This window comes from Alligator sinensis, unplaced genomic scaffold (genome assembly GCF_000455745.1).
Source record: "Alligator sinensis unplaced genomic scaffold, ASM45574v1 scaffold528_1, whole genome shotgun sequence".
Taxonomy (NCBI): domain Eukaryota; kingdom Metazoa; phylum Chordata; order Crocodylia; family Alligatoridae; genus Alligator; species Alligator sinensis.
This window is the reverse complement of record NW_005841846.1, coordinates 5,880,294-5,901,825: the sequence shown is the minus strand read 5'-3', so window position 1 is coordinate 5,901,825 and position 21,532 is coordinate 5,880,294. Positions and strand designations below refer to the sequence as shown.

General features: G+C 45.1%; 1 protein-coding gene across 1 annotated transcript in view; it reads right to left on the bottom strand.

Annotated features, from left to right (window-relative positions):
- The window catches only part of LOC102371355 (EF-hand calcium-binding domain-containing protein 6-like), a 123,597-nt gene that overhangs the window by 12,797 nt on the left and 89,268 nt on the right, over positions 1–21,532 (bottom strand). Inside the window, exon 13 of the mRNA XM_025208060.1 lies at positions 1,011–1,152. Within this exon, the coding sequence (XP_025063845.1) occupies positions 1,011–1,152 (142 nt within the window). The remainder of the gene's footprint in view (positions 1–1,010; positions 1,153–21,532) is intronic.

Genomic DNA, 21,532 nt, shown 5'->3' with positions numbered 1-21,532 from the left:
TGCCTATGCAGGGGGTCGGACTCGATGATCTGTTGAGGTCCCTTCCGACCCTAACATCTATGAATCTATGAATCTATGAATGCTTCAAAGGCAAAATAAGACAAGGATCTATGTTATACTCTCATTCACATAGCTGTCAGTCCAGGTATAATACTACAAGTTTCAAAGAAATTACTGGAGGACTTATACATCTGCAATTGAGAACAGATTTTCTTCTATTTGAAGACCAATGGGCTGCATCCAGAAAAGTGTGGACATGCGATATGTGGCACCACAGATGTACACTGAACATGCAGGCGCTTCCCACGCTGCTACCCTACAGCATGTGGGGGATGAGGGTTCAGCCCAGGAGATCCTGGAGTCAAAAAAACCCACACCAAAAAAAGTGGGGCAGAGCATATGGTATGCACAACGCAAAGCCAGAGTATGCACAGGATGGTATGCACAGCATGCACAGCAAAAAACCAGAGCCTGGCTTGCTGGAGCCATGCTCCAGCTGCTGGCCAGGCTCCCAGCTGCAGGAGCACTGTGGCTGTAGCCTTAGGAGACCCCAGGGCCCCTGCTAAGGCTGCTGGGGCCAGAACAGTTGCTGGGCCCAGCCTCCCCTACCCCATCTGGGGTAACCTGCCACACACTAGAGGGAGCGTGGCATGGGCTTTTCCTGGGGACAAGCTGCCGCTGCTACTTGTCTGTGGGGAAACAAATGTCCATGCTTGTGTGGACATGGCCATGATCTCTACCACTAAGGTAGGTTGGAAGCAAAATGTCTACCTTGTGCAGCCAGCAATGAAACTATTAAATTATGGACAAAATATTGAATTTTGCAATCCTCATCAGGGTACTAGCATGTATTCCTGAACCTATGGCCTCCAGCACAAGCTGTTCTCAGGCACCTCCTCTGCTTGGAATTAAGGCCATGGCAGAATCCTGATCCAGAAGGTGTCAGTCAGGATAAGCATCAGTTAATTAAAAGTTGTTTTTCAGAACAAATGTACATGGCATCATTGTACCTGTCTAGGAGTTCTTTTACAGCTGTGTTTCTCTTTCTGGTCATGAATATTTTCTTTCTGATTCTGCACATCTTTGTCTTCATTTATCTCAGGCACAGAATTCATTACTGATCTCTCATCAAAGAGACTGGGCAATCCTTTCCTGAAAGAAACAACAACATCAATGTTACCCTGCATGTTCCCCTCTCACTCACTGGTTTCTTAAATAGAAGAGTTATTCTGAAAGCCCAGTGCTGCTGAATACATAAAACCCAGAAGTGTCCCACACGGGATAGAAACTGTAACTAGCATGCATATTTTACTAAATGCCACCTGCTTATATGGTTCCCTGCTACTTTTTCTTCAAAACGAGTAAACACAAGCATGGCATTGCTATATATGTGACTGCACTGTTTTCCCAGATACGCAGCTGGCCAAATGCTGTCTGATTTACACCCTCTGCAAGGCCAAGAGAGTACAAGGGATATTACTGTTCCTGTTCTGTGAGAAACAGGACGTGCCTTTGGGGAAGGTACAGCAACAACACCTGAATGGAGTGGCTTCTGTTTTATATACTACCCACGGTACAGGTCTAGAGACAAAACCCAAACTCCGGCCTCTAGAGAAGTAGGGAGGCACCTGAAATGCTTTGCCACTACACCTCTGTTAGCTAAGTACAAGGCTGTATCAAGACTTGGTCCCTGCAAAGGGATGGGTAAGTAAGGTAGGGCACAATCTAGCCCAAACAAAGTACACTTTTCAAAGGAACAGGCCGAGGTTTAGTCATGTAAATGCCTTTGACTTTAGCACATGACTAAAACTCAAACCAAAAAAGCCTTAAAAATGACCCCAAGGTATAAAATGTTGAATATTCAGGCACAATCTCCAGCCGTGGTGGGCAGCCCTGCCTGACTTTCTAAATGTGCTGTTGTAACCGTTTCAGAGTGCATTTATGCATCTTCATTTTGCATTGATTTTTCTAAAGTGTGTGTCATTTATCCCACAGCAGCCTTGGTAAAAGCTTTTAAAAACAGCAAGACCCTCCAGGTGGGGCAGAACATAAAGCTCTAGGTAACCCTGTGGGGTGGACACAGCACAGTCCAGCAGGGTTAAAGGGGAGACTGTCCAAATGTATCCAAGACCTGAAAATCTTGATATACGTAAGCCCTACATGCATCAGATAAAGAAGCCAGAAAGAAAGGTGCCCCCTAATGAGTTTTTTTTGCGCTTGGGTGAGCGAAAGGGCTGCTTCAGGAGGCTAATAACTGAAAACCTTCCAGGCTTTTGTCCGGAGAAATGGCAGGCACTTTCCATCCCTTTGAAAAAAAAGGCCTTTCGGAGTCTTCACGAGAGATGTGGATTTTAAGGGCGACCTTAGGTCATACAGAACTAATCAAGCGAAAACAATAAGAAAATTAGCCTGACAGTCAGCAAGTATCTGAGGACTTTATCAAAAAGAATTAGGAATGGACAAATTCACTGGGAGCAAAGGATCAAATCTGCAAGGTGGCATTGTGCGGCAGGATTAAATTATTTATTCATTGTTAATTTATTTATTTATGTATGTGCAAATGACCTAGCCGCTGCAGGTGCTGAGGACTTTCTCAAAAGGCCCAGTTTTAGAGCCAAGGCTCGAATATTGGTCCATTTAACTCATTCTTTTCCTTAAGGCGATCAAACAGTGACTTTTATCTAGGAGATAGAGGAGGAATAACCATATGTGCGCTAGGAATGATGCGGAGTCTGAGCAGCACTAAGTACCCAAGTATTTCAGTCTCATTCAAGGACGCCGGGGGAGGCTCCATGCAGTTTAATGTCCAGCAAATTAGCAAATGAATGCTTATGTCAATATGTGAAAAATCCCTAGTTGGTTTAAACAGATAAAAAGCCTCTTGGGAAATGGCAGAAAATGCAGGCTTTTTCTTTTTCAAAAAAGACAGAGAAACAGTACTTAATAAGTTTTACTGAAACTTACAAAAGTTACAGAAAACAGCAATTGTCTATGTAGATGCTTGATCTTATATATGCATGAAATATTTCCAATGCTGCCATTGCTAAAATATAAGAAGCTTTTGTCAAGCTGTTCTTTGGAACATGTTTTGCTATTCAGAAGAAAACAGCTACAATCTGTGAAAGCTGCAGAGCCTGTCAGATGCCATCCTTGCTACCCTTTCTTAAAGGTACAGGAAATCTAAAGGCTTGAAGCAGGGCAGTCTTTACATTCTACCATATCTCTGCTAAGATGAAGCCTAAGAATGAAATTGATAGGGATCTTATTTTTTTTCAAGTTTAGCCAAGTAATAATAAAAAGTGAAAACTCTCGTCTCGTGTTTCTGTTGACCCAGCAGAGCAAAGCCACAGTGGGAGCTCTGTGTAGGACATGACCCTGGGGAAAAAAGGAACACAAGAACTCAGCATGAGAGGGTTGAAGGCAAGAAGTCAGACATATTGAAAATGAGAGCATCGCATCAGTTAATGCCCTGTGATAGGGAACCCCTGCTGGTTTTGTGTCCTTCTGGAGAGAAACAGTTGAAGTGTGAATGCATCTGGTATGAAAGCCTCTTAATTAAATCCCAGATGGGTTGAGGCTACATAGCTAGGTACTCATAAGGTACAGCTCATCAAGGTAAATGTCAAGAGCTAATGGAGTTTATAAAACTGCAGGGCAAAACTAAAAGAACATCTGTAACCTCACTTGAGTTTAAGCAGTGGTACAGATTTATAAAAAGCAGCAAGCTATACAGCACCATTTCCTGCTTCTCTCAAAAATCTCTTTCAGAGAGATCATTCTCAGAGAAAAGGGCAGTAATGAGGAAAAGAGGGAAATCACTATTATTCTATATTATTACAGTATAAAATTGTTAACTCAAATGAATGGCTCCAAGTCAAATTTCCCAAACCAGCTTACCATTAAAAGATTACCCAAAAATGTTTACTGAAGTGCTTGAATTAACATTGCTAATAGTCCTGCTGATACTCCTCTTTTGAAGCCCTCCATAGTCGTTTCAACATACTGGGTGCATCTGCATGAGATGCTACTGTGCAATGGTTACGGTGCACTTATTTAGTACTTGTAAGCAAGTACTAAATAAATGTGCAGTAACCAGAGAGATGTGCAGTAACCAGAGTTACTGTACATTAACACTAGCAAGTGTCTTTTAAGTGATGCTACTGCGTGGTATCCTAATAATACTGCACAGTAGGGTTTTAACACTGTCTGTGCTGTGATGCGCTACTGCACAATATTATTCAGCTACTGAGCAGTTGCGTCTCACATAGACAGGCCCACTGGGTCACAAAGCCTCCTAATCAATTGCAATAGTATATATGCCTCATCATACATGAGCCAGATTTTATGCAATATGCTGCAATACAATTCTGTACGTAAGGAGGCTTCTTCTGATCGTCAAAAATCTATTCTGTTAAGAGTCAAATGCTACAGTCCTTATTTACCAGTCATTTCTCAGCTAAACTCCTGTCAACTCAATGTAAAATCTACACAATTTGGCTATGAATTAGCATTAATATTAGGATCAAATGACATCCTAAGACTGCCTTGATGCTACAACACAACATCTTAGGGCTTTAAGGGCCTTGTTACACCTTACACTGTGACCTGCACAAATGTTGATGGGTGTTACTGCCATCTTGAGTTTGAAGCAGTTGCACTTCAGGCCAGCAGAGGCTTGGAGGACTGAAAGGTAAAAATCCTCCCCCTGCCATTTCCATTCCAGGCTTGCCCTCTGCCCCTTGGGGCTGCCCAAGTTCCCCCCTGCACCCCTGCAGCTTCCCCCTGCCCCTTGGCATTCCCCACTGTCCAGTGACATATCGTGGGTCTCCGGCACCCAGGGGCCAATGCCAATGCTTGCATTTGTGTTTCCCCCCCACCCTTCTCGTAGCACAGGGGCAGGCAATTATTTTGGGCAGTGCTTTGGCACTGCTAAATTATTTTCCCACCAAATTGCAGCTTCTTTGCACGGTGGAGTTTTCTGCTGTAAAGGAGAACCCCGGTGCAAGGGAGAATTTCCCGCCAATTTGTAGCTTTCTTTGCATGGTGCATTTCTTTTTGCATCTAAGAAATGCTCAGTGCAAAGAGTTCCCGCCATCTGTATGATAATTCGAGCCCCATTATTGGCTTGCGTGAAATTATGCACACGTGGCGGCTAGCGATTGGCTTGCTAGCCGTATAAAAAGCTTGAGTGGTTTCCACCCAAGCTGGAGGACTCCACGAACACCAGGAGGAGGAGACTTCACGTCTTGTGAAGATCTCTAAGCGCTGCGGAGCCTATTGGACCCAGCGCATTTAAAGCAGGCAACAGGGGTCTGATCAGCCTCTAGTCTCTCCCCGTCACCGAGCGCAATCCTCGACGTATCCCTCTTCCCTGTGCACAAAAGGACCCACGGAGCCTAGCAAACTTCGTGTGAGTGAACAAAAGGACCCACGGAGCCTAGCAAACCTCTTCCCTGTGCACAAAAGGACCCACGGAGCCTAGCAAACTTCGTGTGAGTGAACAAAAGGACCCACGGAGCCTAGCAAACTTCGTGGGAGAGAGAATAAACGGACCCACGGAGCTTCAACAACTCTGTGGGAGAGAGCGAGCTTGTCGTAGTCCTCAAACGAGGATTTAATCAGAGCCGTGCCTGGAAAACTGTCCAGCCTACACTGCGATCATCTTCGGTGTAAGTAAACAATCCTTAAATCAACCATTACGCATCCGTGCCTAATTCTAGCGTGTCGCCCGTTCTCTCCGACCCCGCATGCCCGGGCTGCTGGCCACAGCCCGCGTGCGCAAAAGGGCCGCGGATCGCTCCCGGCTTGCACACATAGCTCCAGCCAGCACTGCACCTGAGACCAAGGAGCACAGCCTGGCTGGTCCAGTTCTATCACATGGGGCTCCCTGGGGCACACATGCAGCTCCCACACTCAAGTGCCACCAGGGGAAGCCCAGCAAGATAGAGCCAGCTGCCTTTGCTTCTCCCTGCCGTGCAGGTCCAGGACTTCAGTGGAAGTGGAGGGGAGCCTTGGCCCCTGCTTCCAGGTGGAGTCCCAGGGCCTGCATGGAAGGGAGTGGCAAATGCAGCTGGCTCCATCATGTAGGGCTACTCCTAGTGGTGTGCGAGTGTGGGAGCTGCAAGTGCACCATGCAGAGCCCGATGCAATAAAGGTGAGCCAGCCTAGTTGCACTGCTTGCTACCAGGTTCAGTGTTGGTTCGAGCCATGCGCTGCTGGCAGCAGCGCCTGTGCTGGGCACAAGCACCCGAAGCACCTCTGCCTGCTGCTGCTGTTGCTGCCGGCAAGGGCTGTGCACCATGGAAGGGAGTATGTAGGGGGTCCCCACATCTCCCACCCTCCCTCACACCCTGCCCACCCAAGCTCCAAGCTCCTGCTGCCCGTCTTGGCACAGACTCTGCACTGCTGCCAGCCCCAGCCCCATGCTTTGTGCTCCCACCCAGCCTCAGCTCTCCTCCTTCCCCTGCCCCGACCCCTGCTGCTTTCCTACCTGGTGTCTGGAGCAAGCGGGATGCTGGGGAAGCTGAGCCAGTCCCCCAGTGGCTGCAGTAGTGGCAGCAGCAGCCCCGCCTGAAAGCTGCATGCTGGCTGGGACAGGCCCTTCCACACACAAGGGTAGGATGAGGTGTAATAGGGTATGCTGGGAGGGTGTGTCTATATGTGGGTGCCTCGTTCTACCCTTATGGGCAGAAGGGCTGGGTGGGGTACAATTAGGTGGTCGGCATCTGTGGGCTGGATGAAATTGTGTCATGGGCCAGATCCAGCCCACAAGCTGTGTTTTGCTTACCTCTGTGTTAAAGTGTGGTAACACGGCCCTTACACATAATTTTGGGTGGCTCCAGCAGCGTTTAACACCTGGCTTGTCTGCACATTAACACCTGAAACTAGTTTTAAGTACTCGTTAAGTAGCTCAAAGTTAGGTCACTCCAGGGCAGGATTATCTCTGATCTGTGTTACCCATCTTGTGTTACACTAAGGTGTGGCCACTATAGGCTACACTTTAGTGTAAACACCTCCCCTCCTCCACTGGCCCAGATCAGGCCCACTGCCCCCATGCTGCCCTCCTCTGCACCTGAGATCCCTGCTCACTGTTCTGCCTCTCCCACTTACTTGTGGCTGCCTGTGCAGCAAGGAAGGGTTAACCTGCCTGTCCAAGCACTGCCTCCACAGCTGGTCTCTGGGCAAGCTCAGCCCAGAGAAGAGTAACAGTCCCAAGGTGGTGATGGTGGTGGCCTGGCAGGCAAATTACTCCTTCCCTGTCTGCTCCCCTGAGGCAGACAACACAGGCAGCCACAAGTAAGTGTGGTGGGGGAGGGGAGGAAGCAGGAGTTTGGGGGTTGGGAGGGAACTGGGGAACCATGGGGGTCAGGGCTAGTGGGGAAGCCCAGAATGGGATGGGGAATTCTTACCTTTCAGTTCTCCAGGCCTCTGCTGGCATGAATGTGTGACTACTCCAAACTTGAACTAGCACTAACGCTCACTCATCAACAGTGGCTCACAGTGTAATGTGTAACAAGGCCCTTACACAAAGAAACAAAATTTTGCAAGTTAAGTTTCCCAGAATGGACATCTATGCTTCACCCTCAAAAATGTGCTTTCCTGCAAATATCCACACTTCTGTATGGAGATGAGCTATTGCATGAGAAACAGAAGACCATTCATTTTTGTGTGTACATCTTGGACCTCCCTGTGCTGTGATTATTACATTAGTTCTCTAATGGCTAATATTTATTAATCAGCATTATAAACAGGAGTTATAAAATATACAGAGGAGACACTATTTTAATATAAATATGGTCTGTAATTGGATAATTTACATGGATTTATTCTACAGAAAGATTCAGAAAATCTGATCGTTTGAAAATTCATTAAGTCAGAGGCCAGAGAAAGAGCATCTGAAAATAGCTAAAATCTCAGTTAAACTGATTCAAATCAGGCACGCCGGGGCGGGGGGGGGAAGCTGTCAGACAGAAAATATGTTGTTCAAATTTTAACCCATTCTGTTTTTCAGTCACATATTAAAACAGTGGTTATCGACTGTTTGGGGGTATAGCCAGATATCCATGGCTCCACTAGTCAGGGTGACCCATAAAAGGGGCAGGAAGTGACAGACCTATAAGAAGCAAACATTGGAACTGGAAGGTGTGGGTCAGAAAAGCGGTACCAGGCGAGACCGTCAGAGCACTAAAAGGTCTGAGCACTAAAATCTATGTGTGTGTGTGACAGGACAGGGTGTAGGGGAGGAGAAGCTGTGTGTATACATCACAAACTTCAACTGTTTGACCCACTGCTGAAGGCATCTGCCTCCCCATACTTTACTGATGACATCTTAGCATGGCGGGTGAAAAGAAATAGCACAAAGGCGATGGGGTAGTGAAAACTTGTTGAGGAGAGGACCATTCACAGTAAACAGCAGAGCTGACGAATCCCATAGAGGAAGGACTGTTTACAGTGGTGAACTGGCCAGTAAACAAACCTAAAAACACATGGCCGGCCCTGTGGGGGAACAATTACAAGAACATCATGGATTCTAGTACACCGATGGTGACAGAGGGAAACCCTCAAGATTGGCAACAAGCACAAAGTATGATGATTCAGTTATTCAAAGGCTGGCAGGCCCAGATGGAGGAACTGGTGAGAGTCTTCTCCAAGGAGGCCAAGGCACAGGTAACTATTTTGAACAGGCAACAAGAGTTAAGTGAGAAAATCAAAGTGCAGCAAGCCATGATAATGTGGGCTGCAGAGGGATTATGAATGCCAAAGATGATAGTTGAAGGTGATACGGAAACCTATTTGGAGGCCTTCAAGACAGCAATGTTGGCAGCAGAATGGAACCCTGAGCAGTTGGCCAGCCAGTTGGGCCCTTTGTTAACTGGCCGTGCTCAGGCTGCTTATAGGGCTCTGTCAAGGGTTGAGGCTGGCAATTACAACTAAGTGAAGAAGGCTATATTATATAGATTGGATATAGCACCAGAGTTTTATAGGCAATGATTTCGAGCCAAGAAGAGGCCCAAGGGAAAACAACCAAGGATTGTGGTTCAATCCCTGAGAGATCTGACTGAAAGATCGGTACAGGAAAGAAAACAGTACAGAAGTGATGGATTTGCTTACCCTGGAGCAATTTCTCAATAATATGGAACAGCACACCCAGAAACGGGTACAAAGACACTAACCTCAGATGATGGATGAGGCTTTGCATCTTGTGGAGGCCTTTGTGGCAGTGGAAAGAGAGATATCCCACGAAAAGCTACCAAAGGTGATCTCTACCTCAGCAGGCATCACCTCTTGTTGAGAACCAGGGGCCCAAAGAATAGAGGGGGCATGGGCCAAGGATGGAATCCCAGAAGCGCCGGGCCTAGAGACTCAGTGTGTTACCAATATAGGATTGTGGGTCATATGGCACGAAACTGCCTGAAGAAAATAAGAGAGGGGCATCCTGGAGAAGGACTGGCCCCTCGCTAGGGAAAGTGGAACTCAGACACCTACCATGATGAAAAAAATGGACTGTAGCTTTGGGTGGCATGTAGGCCATACCCAAGCCCTGAGGCTAATGGTGGACTCAAGGTTAGGTGCCCTAATAACGTCCACAATGGTGAAATCAGGATGTGCCCAAACCACACTAAAGTTAGAATTAGTTCCTCCACAGATGGGGACTGAAGACAACCCTATTAGCATGGTTTGTAAGCACGGCAAAACATATAAATATCAAATGAAGCAGTTGCTGCTAACCATCATGGAAAGAATGGAAGATGTGATAGTAGGGTTAGCTCAGAAGCTACCATGTCCTATGGTGCTAGGACAGGACTGGCCTTACTTTCATGAGGTAGTAGACCAAACCCTGGGGCATGAGGTAATTTATAAAAGGGGAAAAAGACAGAGAACCCCAGGAAGAAGGCCTGATAAGAGAAGAAGAATGCTGAGGAGCAGAAATGACACTGGAAGAAGACCTCAATTTAGGTGAGCTCTTTTGAGAAGGCTAGTTTAGGGAGTAGCAAATTCAATAACCCACCTTTAGGCACACTTACAAAGCAGGACTGGCCAAGAGAGAAGGGGAGGTGTTGCGACCTGAGCTTCTGGAGGTATATACCCATTTCGAGGTAAGGAATGGCGTTTTATATCAGTTTGGAAAGGGGTGGTGTGAGGTGACTGAGGTGGCTCACGTGGCCATTCACCAAAAATACAGACAGGCCTTGTTACATTATCACCCACATGTTGCCCATGTGGGGGGCACCTGGGTAGGGAGAAGAAAGAGCTAAACTGATCCAGTGAGCATACTAGCCAGGGATTTATAAGCAGGTAGAGTGGTTCTGACAGGGATGCCCTGAGTGCCAAATGGTCTCAAACATTGCCCCCACCAGGGGCCTCGATGATACCTATGCTGATTATACAGAAGCCATTTGAGAGAATTGCATTATATTATCACAGGGCCATTTCCTAAGAGTGTGAAGGGGCATCAGTTTGTACTAGTCATCATGGTCTATGCTACCAGATACCCAGATTCCATCCCATTAAGATGTGGCAGTGTCCTGAAGATAGTGGAGGAACTGATTAAGTTGGTGTCTAGGGTAGGAATACCCCAGGAAATAGTGACCAACCAAGGAACTAACTTTATGTCATATTGGGTGTATTAAGTGGGGTGTGTAAAGCACTGAAAGTTAAACAGTTACAGACCTCAGTACATCACCCCCCAAACTGGCTGGTAGAACAGTTTAACTACACCTTAAAGAATATGATCAAAACCTGTATACAAGGGGACCCAAAGAAATGGGATTCATTTTTACCCCCGCTGATGTTTGCTATTCAAGGAATCCCACAAGCTTCAACAGGCTGGTCTCCTTTTGAGTTAGTATATGGTCATAGCCCAAGGGGGTTATTGGATGTAGTGTGCGAAGGATGGAGGGAGTCTGAACTAGCAACCACGAGGGGGCCTTGACAAGTTATAGAACTTAAAGATCACCTAGAGAGAGTGAGGCAACTGGCCTTTGACAATCTGGAAGAGAACCAGGAATGGCAAAAGGTGTCTTATGGCAGGTGAACCAAAGAAAGAGAATTAAAGTAGAGTACAGAGTCCTGGTCCTCTTACCAAATAAATTCACAGAAGATTCACAAAAGTTTAGGGCTGGAAGGGACCTCATGAGATCATCAGGTCCAGTCCCCCTGCTCTGGGCAGGAAAAACTGCTGGGGTCAAATAACCACAACAAGGTGTGTGTCCAGTCTCCTTTTGAAGATCTCCAGTATAGGTGCCTGCGGACAACACAAGCAAGCTACTACCTAAGTGGCAAGGTCCCCTATAAGATCACCCACAGGGTGAGGCTTGTAAATTATGAAATTGAGCAAACAGGGTGGAGAAAGCCTTTACAGATATATCATGTAAACCTTCTCAAAAGATGGGTGGAACTGGAGGATTAGTTAATGAACCCTGCCCCGGAAGACCTAGAGTTGGGCCCCAGAAGCTGGGAAATGATCTGTGTGGAGAAGGAAGTAAAACTTGTGATTGGGGAACAACTCACTTCAGCTCAGGGAGAACAACTTCAGGGGCTTATAAGGAACTTTGGAGATGTGTTTACAGAAGAGCCAGGGATAGCCTGAGCGGTGGAACACAGGATCATGCCCCCTCCAAGGTGCGTAGTGCAGGAGCAATGGAGGCAATTCCTGAGACATCTGTATGGTCCTGTGAGGGAAGAATTAGAACACATGTTTCACAAGGGGATTATAGAGGAATCATGGAGCCTCTGGTGTAGCCTATTCAAGATAGTCCCAAAACCAAATGGGACCATAAGATTATGCATACACTTCAGGAAAGTTAATGCAGTCTCTGTCTTCAATGCCTTCCCCATGCCCATATCAAAGAGATGTTGGAATGTATCGGTCAGGCAAAAGTCATATTCACCCTTAATCTCACAAAGGGATATTGGCAAATTCTGATGGCAAGGGAAGATAAAGTAAAAGCGACTTTTGGTACCCAATGGGGCCTTTTCCAATTTAGGAGGTTGCCTTTTGGTCTGCATGGAGCTGCAGGCTCCTTCCAGCAGTTAACGGACCAACTTTTAGCCCCTCGTCAGTTGTATGCAGCAATCTATATTGGCTATATTATATTTTTTTCTGAAAGCTGGAATCAACATTTGAGGCACCTTGAGGCAGTTCTTAAGGAGATCCAGGCAGCCGGGCTAATGACCAATCCAGGGAAGTATGCCCTGGGAAAGAGGGAGACAAAGTATTTAGGATTTCAAGTAGGACAGAGACAAAGTAGAGGCCATTAAGACATAAAAACTACCCACAAAAATATACAAAGTACCCACAAACTAAAAAACAGTTGAGGTCTTTCCCAGGACTGGCCAACTATTACCGGAAGTCCATGTCTTGGTTTTCTGAAATATCAGCTCCTTTAATCAATTCAACAAAGGGAAAATGGAAAGGCCCTATCCAATTGTCACCCGAGGCCCTTGCAGCCTTAGAGCAGGTGAAAGAAGCCCTCTGTAAAAGTCTAGTGCTTTATACCCCTAATTTTGCAAAGACCTTCTTTCTGCAAACAGATGCTTCAGACCTAGCCTTAGGAGCTTGGTTAGCACAGAACATAAGTAGGGAGGATAGACCAGTGGCCTATGACAGCAGGAAGCTGGTAGGACCAGAGACCCATTATTCCACCACTGAAAGAGAATGCCTGGCCAGCAAGTGGCATGTAGAACTGTTTTGTTATTATCTGCTGGAGTGAAAATTTGCTTTGGTTACAGACCACACTCCCTTAAAATTTGTTGCAATTAATCAAAACTGATAATACATAACTAATGATCTGGGTTCTTGCACTCCAACCCTTTTGTTTTTCAGTAGAACCCCGACCAGGAAAACTGAATGTCATGGCAGATTTTCTATCCCATAGCCTGGAAAGAGAAGTTCCACTGACAACTTCTGAAGACCTATATAAAAAAGAAACACAGCAACACAGGTTGAAGCAGGGAAAGGGTAGGATAGGTAAAAATGATTATGGGGCGGGATGGGGTGTAACAAGGCATTGATCCCAGGCCCCGTTATGCAACCTCCCTGAGAGAAATCTGACTGGGGAGTGCCGGTGCCGATGTGCTGAGAGCCATGGGAGAGACGCAGTCTAATACCGAAAGGGTTCAGCTGGATGCATGGCACAGCTGGAGCCGGCTCCCATAGGGCCCAGGGAGTTCTAGTGCTCTTCAAAGGGAAGAGCCAGACTTACCCATCTCCCTGGAGAGGGGAGAGCGAGGGAGACCAGAAACCTCACATGCTCACATGAAGGCATGAGCTGGAAGCTGAGAATGGGAGAAAAATCCTGCTGAAGAAAAAAGAAAGGAAGATGCTAGAGTTGCTGCCCAAACTGGGATCCAGATGGATACATTACTCGACCCTGGCCTGACAGAAAGAAACTCTGTGGCCGGAAGGGTGAGAGAAAACTGTGGTTGCCTGGAAAGTGAACAGGTCCTGAGAGCAAAATTAAATATAAAAGGACAAGATCAATCAAGAAACTGGAGTTAACTGATGACAAATGGGGATAGGATCAATTAAGAAGTTAATTGATGGCCAAAGTGGGGAAGAATCAATTGAGAAGAGAGGGACAGTTGATGACTGAGTCATGTTAAGTTGATTAAGAAGTAAATTAATCAATGACTTCGTACAACCTGGACAGCTAAGGGACAGAAATAAGTCAGGGTTATGTTGCCAGGGTACATTTAAGGGGAGTGAGTTGTAGGCCTTAAGAATTACTCCAGGGTAATTAAGGGATCCAGGATTCACGGCCCCGGTTAATACAACTTAGAAGAATACCCTCGCAAATAGAAAGAGGGAGAGAGAGCCTTGCTTGAAGTGGACACTGCCACAACCAGACTAGGGGATTAGGAAGAGCTGACAGACACGATCCAAGCAGGGTGTGAGGCCTGGGGCAAATCAGCCTGTGCGGGGCCCCACCCCCGGATGCAAAGAAGCTGGTGGCAGATTCAGCAGGGGGGAGGGGTGGCTAGTGGCTGGATGTGAAGTGGGCAGCAGCACGGAATTGCCACGCCACTCCATCCGGTTCCATGGGGCCACCCAAAGCACAGGGCCTGGGGCGGTTGCCCCAATTTGCGCCCCCAGGGACGGCCCTGCTGGCTGAACACCCATGGCTCCACCAGTAAGGGTTACTCATGGAAGTGGCAAGAAGTGCCAGATCTGTAAGAGCCAAACACTGGAACTGGAACTGGAAGATGCGAGTAAGAAAAGGGGTACCAGACGAGATCCTCAGAGTTAAGGTCCAAGGACTAAAATCTATATGGGTGTGTAACAGGACAGGGCATTGGGGAGGAGGAGCCCCGTGTATACATCACAAACTTGGACTGTCTGACCCACTGCTGAGGGCATCTGCCTTCCTGTACTTTACTGATGACATCTTAGCATGGTGGGTGAAAATAAATGGCAGAGAGGTGACAGGGTGGTGAAAACCTGTTGAGGAGAGGACCACTCACAGTAAACGGTGGAGTTGATGAACCTGTAGAGGAGGGACCGCTACAGGGGGCTATAGAATCCATTCCAATTTTTCCATGCTTCTCCTAAACCTCAGGTTTTATGTCATGAATAAGAAAAAAGTAGAGCTTCAGGGTGCTACAACCACACTGTATCCTCTCCAGCAGCCCTGGAGATACTGCAGCATAGGTCTTCCTTTTTTTATCTCTTTCTCCTTTTTTCTTCTAGTTCCCTTTCACTTCTGCTTTCCTATTCTTTCCTCTCATTTAACCGTTAGACATTCACCGCTTAACCCAATTTGAGAAACACTTGATTAAGAGAGCAGTAAAACAAGAAAGTTACAAAGGAAAGTCTCCTAAGAAACGATTTTGTGTGTGTATCCTCTGCCACTGTCTGTGACATTAAAAGCACAAAAATAGCTACTGTCTCTGTAGTGGGGATGGGATTTCCTCTCAGTTTAAATGAGTAATACACAGAAATCAAGGAAGGTGATTGGCCCATTTATGGGCCATATGGTGAAGGCCCATTTATGGCTACATTTGAAAACTACAAGATAAAATTGAATTTAGAAATTCAGAAACACAAATATTTATAAAACGGGGGGGGGGGGGGGGGGGAAAAAAGAAGAAAAAAAAATAGAACAAAAGGGGGGGGGGGGGGTTTTGGCAATAAAGAAGCATCATCTATCAAAAGCCGGTTTTTTAAACTAGCCTCATTTCCTGCTCCCTGAATTTTTTAACCCTGACAAAATCATTAGCATGTTATGGTTAGCAGGTAGCACTACACCAGAGCAACCTGTCCTTTAAGGGCAAACAGGCCTGTGGAGAGTCTGTCCTAAATAATTGTCAGACTCACTGAGATCTAGTCAGGTGTTCCTGTAAATGGACTGGCAAAGCTGATGAAGCATGATAGGTTTCTGAAAGAGACTCTAGAGATAGCAGCTTAGGATGTGCAGAGGATCCACTGTGCTTGATGTTTTCTTTAAGTTTTATCTTGAATAAAATTGCCCACAAGAAAGTTGGGCATTTTTGATAGTAGGTATATGTTAATGGTAAAAACTGAATACATCGTGGCAGGGAATGTTTGCTGAGCTGAGGGAATGGGCTAGCTGCTAACAAGCAGGCAAGGAGCTGCTTTCAAACACAATGAAATCATGGGCTTGATTCTCTGGGCATACGGCAGGACCAAAAGAAGGAAGAGTGCAAAGATAGGTCTGTTTATAGCCATGTAAGACCAACACAGCTACAACCTACACCCCTGTAACATGGAAGATATCGAATTCAGCCATTTGAAATGGAAAATGTACAACATGAAAAAGAAAGAAACTCAACAGCGACTGCATACCAGCCCAGCCTCTGGCTTCTTTACTTTTCCTTCCATCCAGGAAGAGTACACATCAACTGCTGAAACTTCCTCAGCCTGGTGAAGGGTTTTTGAACTCGAAAGCTTGCTTAAAAATTTTTTTTCAAACTATTTAAGTTGGTCTAATAAAAGATATCAGATTCACCCAAAATACCTTGTCTGCCAAAGATAGGTCTGTGCCATCTTAACAACCTCCAGACTCTGGAATCCACCTGTTCAGCCCCTGGTACAGGCAGTCTAGATCATGGGAGTTTTGTCTGCGTACACTAGGAGAAAGTTTGGCCTGCACATTGTAATAGAAAGATTTCCAGCAATGCCAGATACCTGAGGCCCTGCCACAGAGTCTGTGTAAAATATTTTTTATTTTTTTGTTCCCAGAGAAGTTCCAGACAGCTGAACTGTGATGTCTGGCAGACTGCAAACAATACAATATAGTGGAAATGTACAGAAGGCTTCCACCCTCTGAGGCTCTGCCTGTCACCTTCAAACACCAGTGCTAGCTCCTCTTCATGTGCTTTCAGCAGATTAACACCTGCTGGTGCAAACAATAGGATCTCACCTGCAATATCCATTGACTTCTGTGGTGCATTTTTCAGGTGTTTGTGGGTGTATGCCAGCTTGCTCAGTTCCCTCAGCCAAGTGTAGGTACTTAGATGTGCGTGTGCAATTTTGTGAATGCAGTAGCCTATTGAAGGCTATCCCAGAAGAGCACAGACCAATTGCAGACACTTCTTCAGCCTGATGACGGGTATTTGTAAGCAAAAGCTTGCAAAGAATAATTTTTCCAACTATTTGAGTTGGTCTAATAAAAGATATTGGATTTACCCATCTTGTAACCTTGTCTGAACCTTGTCTGCCTATGTCCTTAGACCAACATGGCTACAACCTATACCCCTGTAGCCTATTAAAAACACTTCTGTTATGTCAGAGGTTATGTGAGGCATCAGTATTCTATTTTCACCATTAACATATACTTACTATCAAAAATGACATTTCTTAACAGAGACTGAAGTGTAAGAAAATAACTAATTCTATTTGGAAACTGCAAGTGTTTTTTAAATTTTCGGGGCTGGGATGACTGAGAAGCAGAACTGGCTAGGTTCAGATGTGGGAAGACTGAACTCCCCCTGCTGGGGAGTTCTGAGAAGAAATGTCACTTTTGAGCCAGCTCCACGTGGACTGGCATGCCCCCAGCTCAAGTCAGCAACAATCTGACTCTATGTATCTCAAAAGCCATAATAAAGCAAGTTTGTCAGGCTCAGGCCTTGCAATTAAGTTAACAGCATTTTTCATGTGGACTATAGGGCTGACCTGAAAGTGGATATTCTGAATTGCTTATTACTAAACCCTGGGTTCTACTCAAGCTTTGCCACTGGTTTTCTGGGTTACCTCAGGCAAATTGCCTCACTATTTTTGCCTCAGTTTCCACATCTGTAAAATGAAGATCATGATATCGACTGCCTTGGTAAAGCAATGTGAACCTTATGGATAAAAAGTATAGTATCCAAGCCAGGTCATGTTATTTTAAATTTTCTATGTGAAAATAAAAAGAAGATACAGTAAATATTATCATTGGTTCAAATTCTGACCCCACAATACTCCACAACATGGAACTAGCCAGAATCCAACAGTCCAGGCACTCATGATATAAAGATACCTCGTGTTTTTATAACTTGCAAGGTGGCTGACAGTACAAAAGGGGGTCCAGTCAAGGACAGTAGATTTCCTCATAGGACGTAGCACTGGAAGTTGTGAGAGATTTGGCACAACAGATTGTGCTTGGAATACAAGTATTTAATCATCAACTGTTGAATTAAAGCCAATTATAGTTTAACTGAAACAACATGAGAAAATCAGAGACCTCTCTGAGCTAGCAGGAGGGAATTCAGATGAATTCCACAGAAATTTCACATCCATCAGAACTCAGAAGCCAGATATTTATAATTTAGTTGCCAAAAAGTGTTGTTTATTTTAAAATAAATTCAAAACCTAGACTCTGTAAACACTACTTCCACTTTACATCTTTGCATGGTCTCATTGCAGTTAACACAATATTCACATGTCCAGTTAAGCACATAGGTACATGTTTGCAGGATCAGAGCTACCTTTTGCAGTTTTTACATATATCACAAGGAACAAGGTACCATATGTTTATTGAATTTATGCTAATAAGAGAAGGTTAAGTGATGGCTTGCTGTACCAAAACACTGCATTTCTATAAGACAACTGTTAACATCAAGAAAACAACAGGAAACCAAAATGGGCAAAAGTACTAGTGGGAACAAGAGCAGAAAACTGATAGTCATGTCAAAAGACACAATACAAAGAGACTGAAGCATAATGAACTCCCAGCAAAAATATCGGTAACAAAAGGTAGCAAAGAACTGAAATGGAAAACAGAATTATATACAAGAGGAAAGGGACAAAAGTGGAAGGAATAAATAAATCATAGTAATTAAAATGCATGCAAGGGATAAATTGAGACAAAGAAGCCTAGCAATTGAGATCATTTTAGAGAAGTCCAAAGAAAATTAGAAGGTTTCTAAAAATGAATCCAGAAAAAAAGATAAATAAGGGAAGCATCAGGATTGCTACTGAGTATGAAAAGAGAACAAACAATAACCACCATCCAAATGGTAAATGTAAACTGTTTACTCACATTTCAACAGCAAGGCTTAAAGCAAAGGAGGATATAACACAAAGTATCACATAGGAGACCTAAGAAAGAAAGGGCTGCTAACACTGTGACAATGGAAAGCTATCTAGCAAAGCTAAAAAGATATTTCATACAAACAGATCAATAAATAACGCAAACAAACTCTCCCCAGTTAGAGAATGTCCAGTTTTCATGATTAGGTATCCAACAAGATGGGCAATATCAAAGCTTAGACTGCAGGCACCCACCCGCCCTTCTTTCTTGTGAATATATTTTAGGATATAGTCATGATCACATATTATTTTTCAAATAATATACAATTATACATTTTTATACAACAGAAGGTATCAGCATCATACAGTGAACTATTAATTGAAATCCAGATCTTGTAAGAATGGTCTAAAAGAGCTCATAAAATAAAGGCATAAAACATTAATATAGCCAAATAAATAATGTCTTGGAGGACAGGGGCATTGTCACATCTTATATTTAATGAGGAGGAATCTTCTAAAAGTAGAATATTTAACTTGTACCACATGAACAATTGCTTAGCCCATTATAATAGATGAGTGTTAAAGGGGAGATACCTGATTCTCTCTTATCCCTGAGACAGTAAGACAGCAGAAATTCAAAGACATATGATATAAAACAAGTAGTAATGTCAGATAAATGTCCTAAACAACTCAGAAAGTCAAACTGAATGGTTACATAAGTCCTACTGGCTATGAACCTATAATCACTGGAGTCAATTTTACACTATAAAGATCACTCACAAATCTAGAGACAGAACAACGTAGCATACCTAGAGTAACACATATGACAGAGAAGGCAGTGGAGACCTCAATGTGCCTCCTCCACACCCTTTGCTCCACAACAGACTTACCAGCTGGATGCTGCTGGACTGTGCTCCTGGCCAACTGCGTGCTGTGCTGCAGCTCCGGTTGCGCTCATACATGGGGGCATTTATCGGTGACATTATTTGCCATGTTAGCCAAAAAAAGCCAATTGCTGATACTGTCAATTTTCCTGATATTGGTGCTGATCTGATATGGGACTGATGTATTGGTGCACCTCTAGCAATCAGGCATCTAAGTACCTGTGAGGATCTTGGCCTTAGTCACTGGTTTGTTAGTGTTAAAGGTATAACCCGGAAGGTGGGGAGTAGTAGTGATAGTGTTGTCTTCCCCTGGGCAGCTCTGCTGTTCTGAATTTGTTGCCCAGAATGTCCCTTTATTATTATCATTGTTATTGTTATTAAATTCTGAGTGTCCCTGTAATTTTTTTAAAATTCCTAAGTTCCCTCCATTTGTTGTCACTGTTTCACAACAGGACATTGCTAAGACCACCAGCCTTTGGGTAATGGTTAATGGTCAAGCACATTTCTGTATGGTGAGAAGTGATTTTTCTTTATGAAATCCCTACTTTTCTGAGTTTTCCATGTGGTTGATTTTTTTTTGTTATCTGCGAATAAGGGCAAGCAAATTGTATCTTGTGGAAGCATGAGTAAAGAGGGGGCCAGACCAAAACCACAAGTTCCATAACACCACTTCAAAGTATTGGGTAAATCCAAATCCAGTCTTTGAAGATGGTTCCTCATTTGCTAATGAACTAAACTAAAACTCGAGATTGGAACACTTCAGGACTTTGCAGTAGTTTGACTCCAGATTAGAACACAGTGGGTAAGGAACATCTTAATGGATCCATGTGCTCAACTTTCAATAATGTGACTTCAACCCTGATGAAGCTTGGAAAACCAAATGAAGTTCACAGGGGGCGTGTCTACACAAGATGCTTAATGGTGAATTAGCAGAGTTTACTGTGAAATAAGCATGTGCGTCTACACATGCACTTGCTTACTGTCACAACCCAAAGTTGTAATTTTTGTTTTGTGTGTGCTTTGGCACTGCTAAATTATTTTCCCGCCAAATTTGTAGCTTTCTTTGCAGTGTGCATTTCTTTTGCATCTGAGAAATGCTCGTTGCAAAGAGTTCCTGCCATTTGTATTAGAATTCAAGCCACATTATTGGCTAGTTCTAAAGTATGCACATGTGGCGGCTAGTGATTGGCTTGCTAGCCGTATAAAAAGCTTGGGTGGTTTCCGCCCAAGTTGGAGCTCGAGACAGAGAGAGAAAAACCTTCGCCTTGCGTGAAGATCTCTAAGCGCTGTGGATCCTTACGGACCCAACACATTTCTTAAAAGGCAACAGGGGCCTGATCAGCCTCTGGCCTCTCCCCATCGCCGATAAATTCTTAGACGTATCCCTCCCTGCACGCAAAACAGACGGACCCACGGAGCCTAGCAAACTTCGTGTGAGTGAATTGTGAGTGAATAAACGGACCCACGGAGCCTCAACAACTCCGTGGGAGAGAGCGAGCTTGTCGTAGTCCTCAAACGAGGATTTAATCGGAGCTGTGCCTGGAAAACTGTCCAGTCTACACCACGACCATCTTCGGTGTAAGTAAACAATCTTTAAATCAACCATTACGCGTCCGTGACTAATTCTAGCGTGTCGCCTGTTCTCTCCGACACCACGTGCCCAGGCTGCTGGCCACAGCCCGTGCAGAGCACAAAAAGGGCCTGGATAGCTCCCGGCCCGCACATGGCGACAAGGATGGGATCAGGAGAGAACCCGCTAGAGCTAGAATTGGTTAAGAACTGCCCTTGGCGCGATAACAAACACCAAGTGAAAAGTTTTGAGGAACTGGAGGCGCATATCGCTTACCACCAGGCGGCCGGAACAGGTGAGAGATTTGTCAGCGGATGCCTGTCGCTAAAGGGAGAAGAGGGAGCCTCCGAAGACGGAGCCCCGAGAGAGAGAGAAGTGTATTTGCTCCCTGCGGCGTTCGGGTGTATAATGAGCGACGAGCGGGTCCTGTTCAGGCCCCTTGATACTGTGTCTCTCACCAGAGTCAACCCGGCAGGCGCAGTGAACCCGACCCTCACCCGGGACTGTGCCCGATGCCTACGATATGCTTGGGAGAGTGAAGAACCAGTGCCAATCGGCCGGTTCCCTCCCCTCATGGCGTCTAGATTAAGGGGTCGCGAGCTTCCA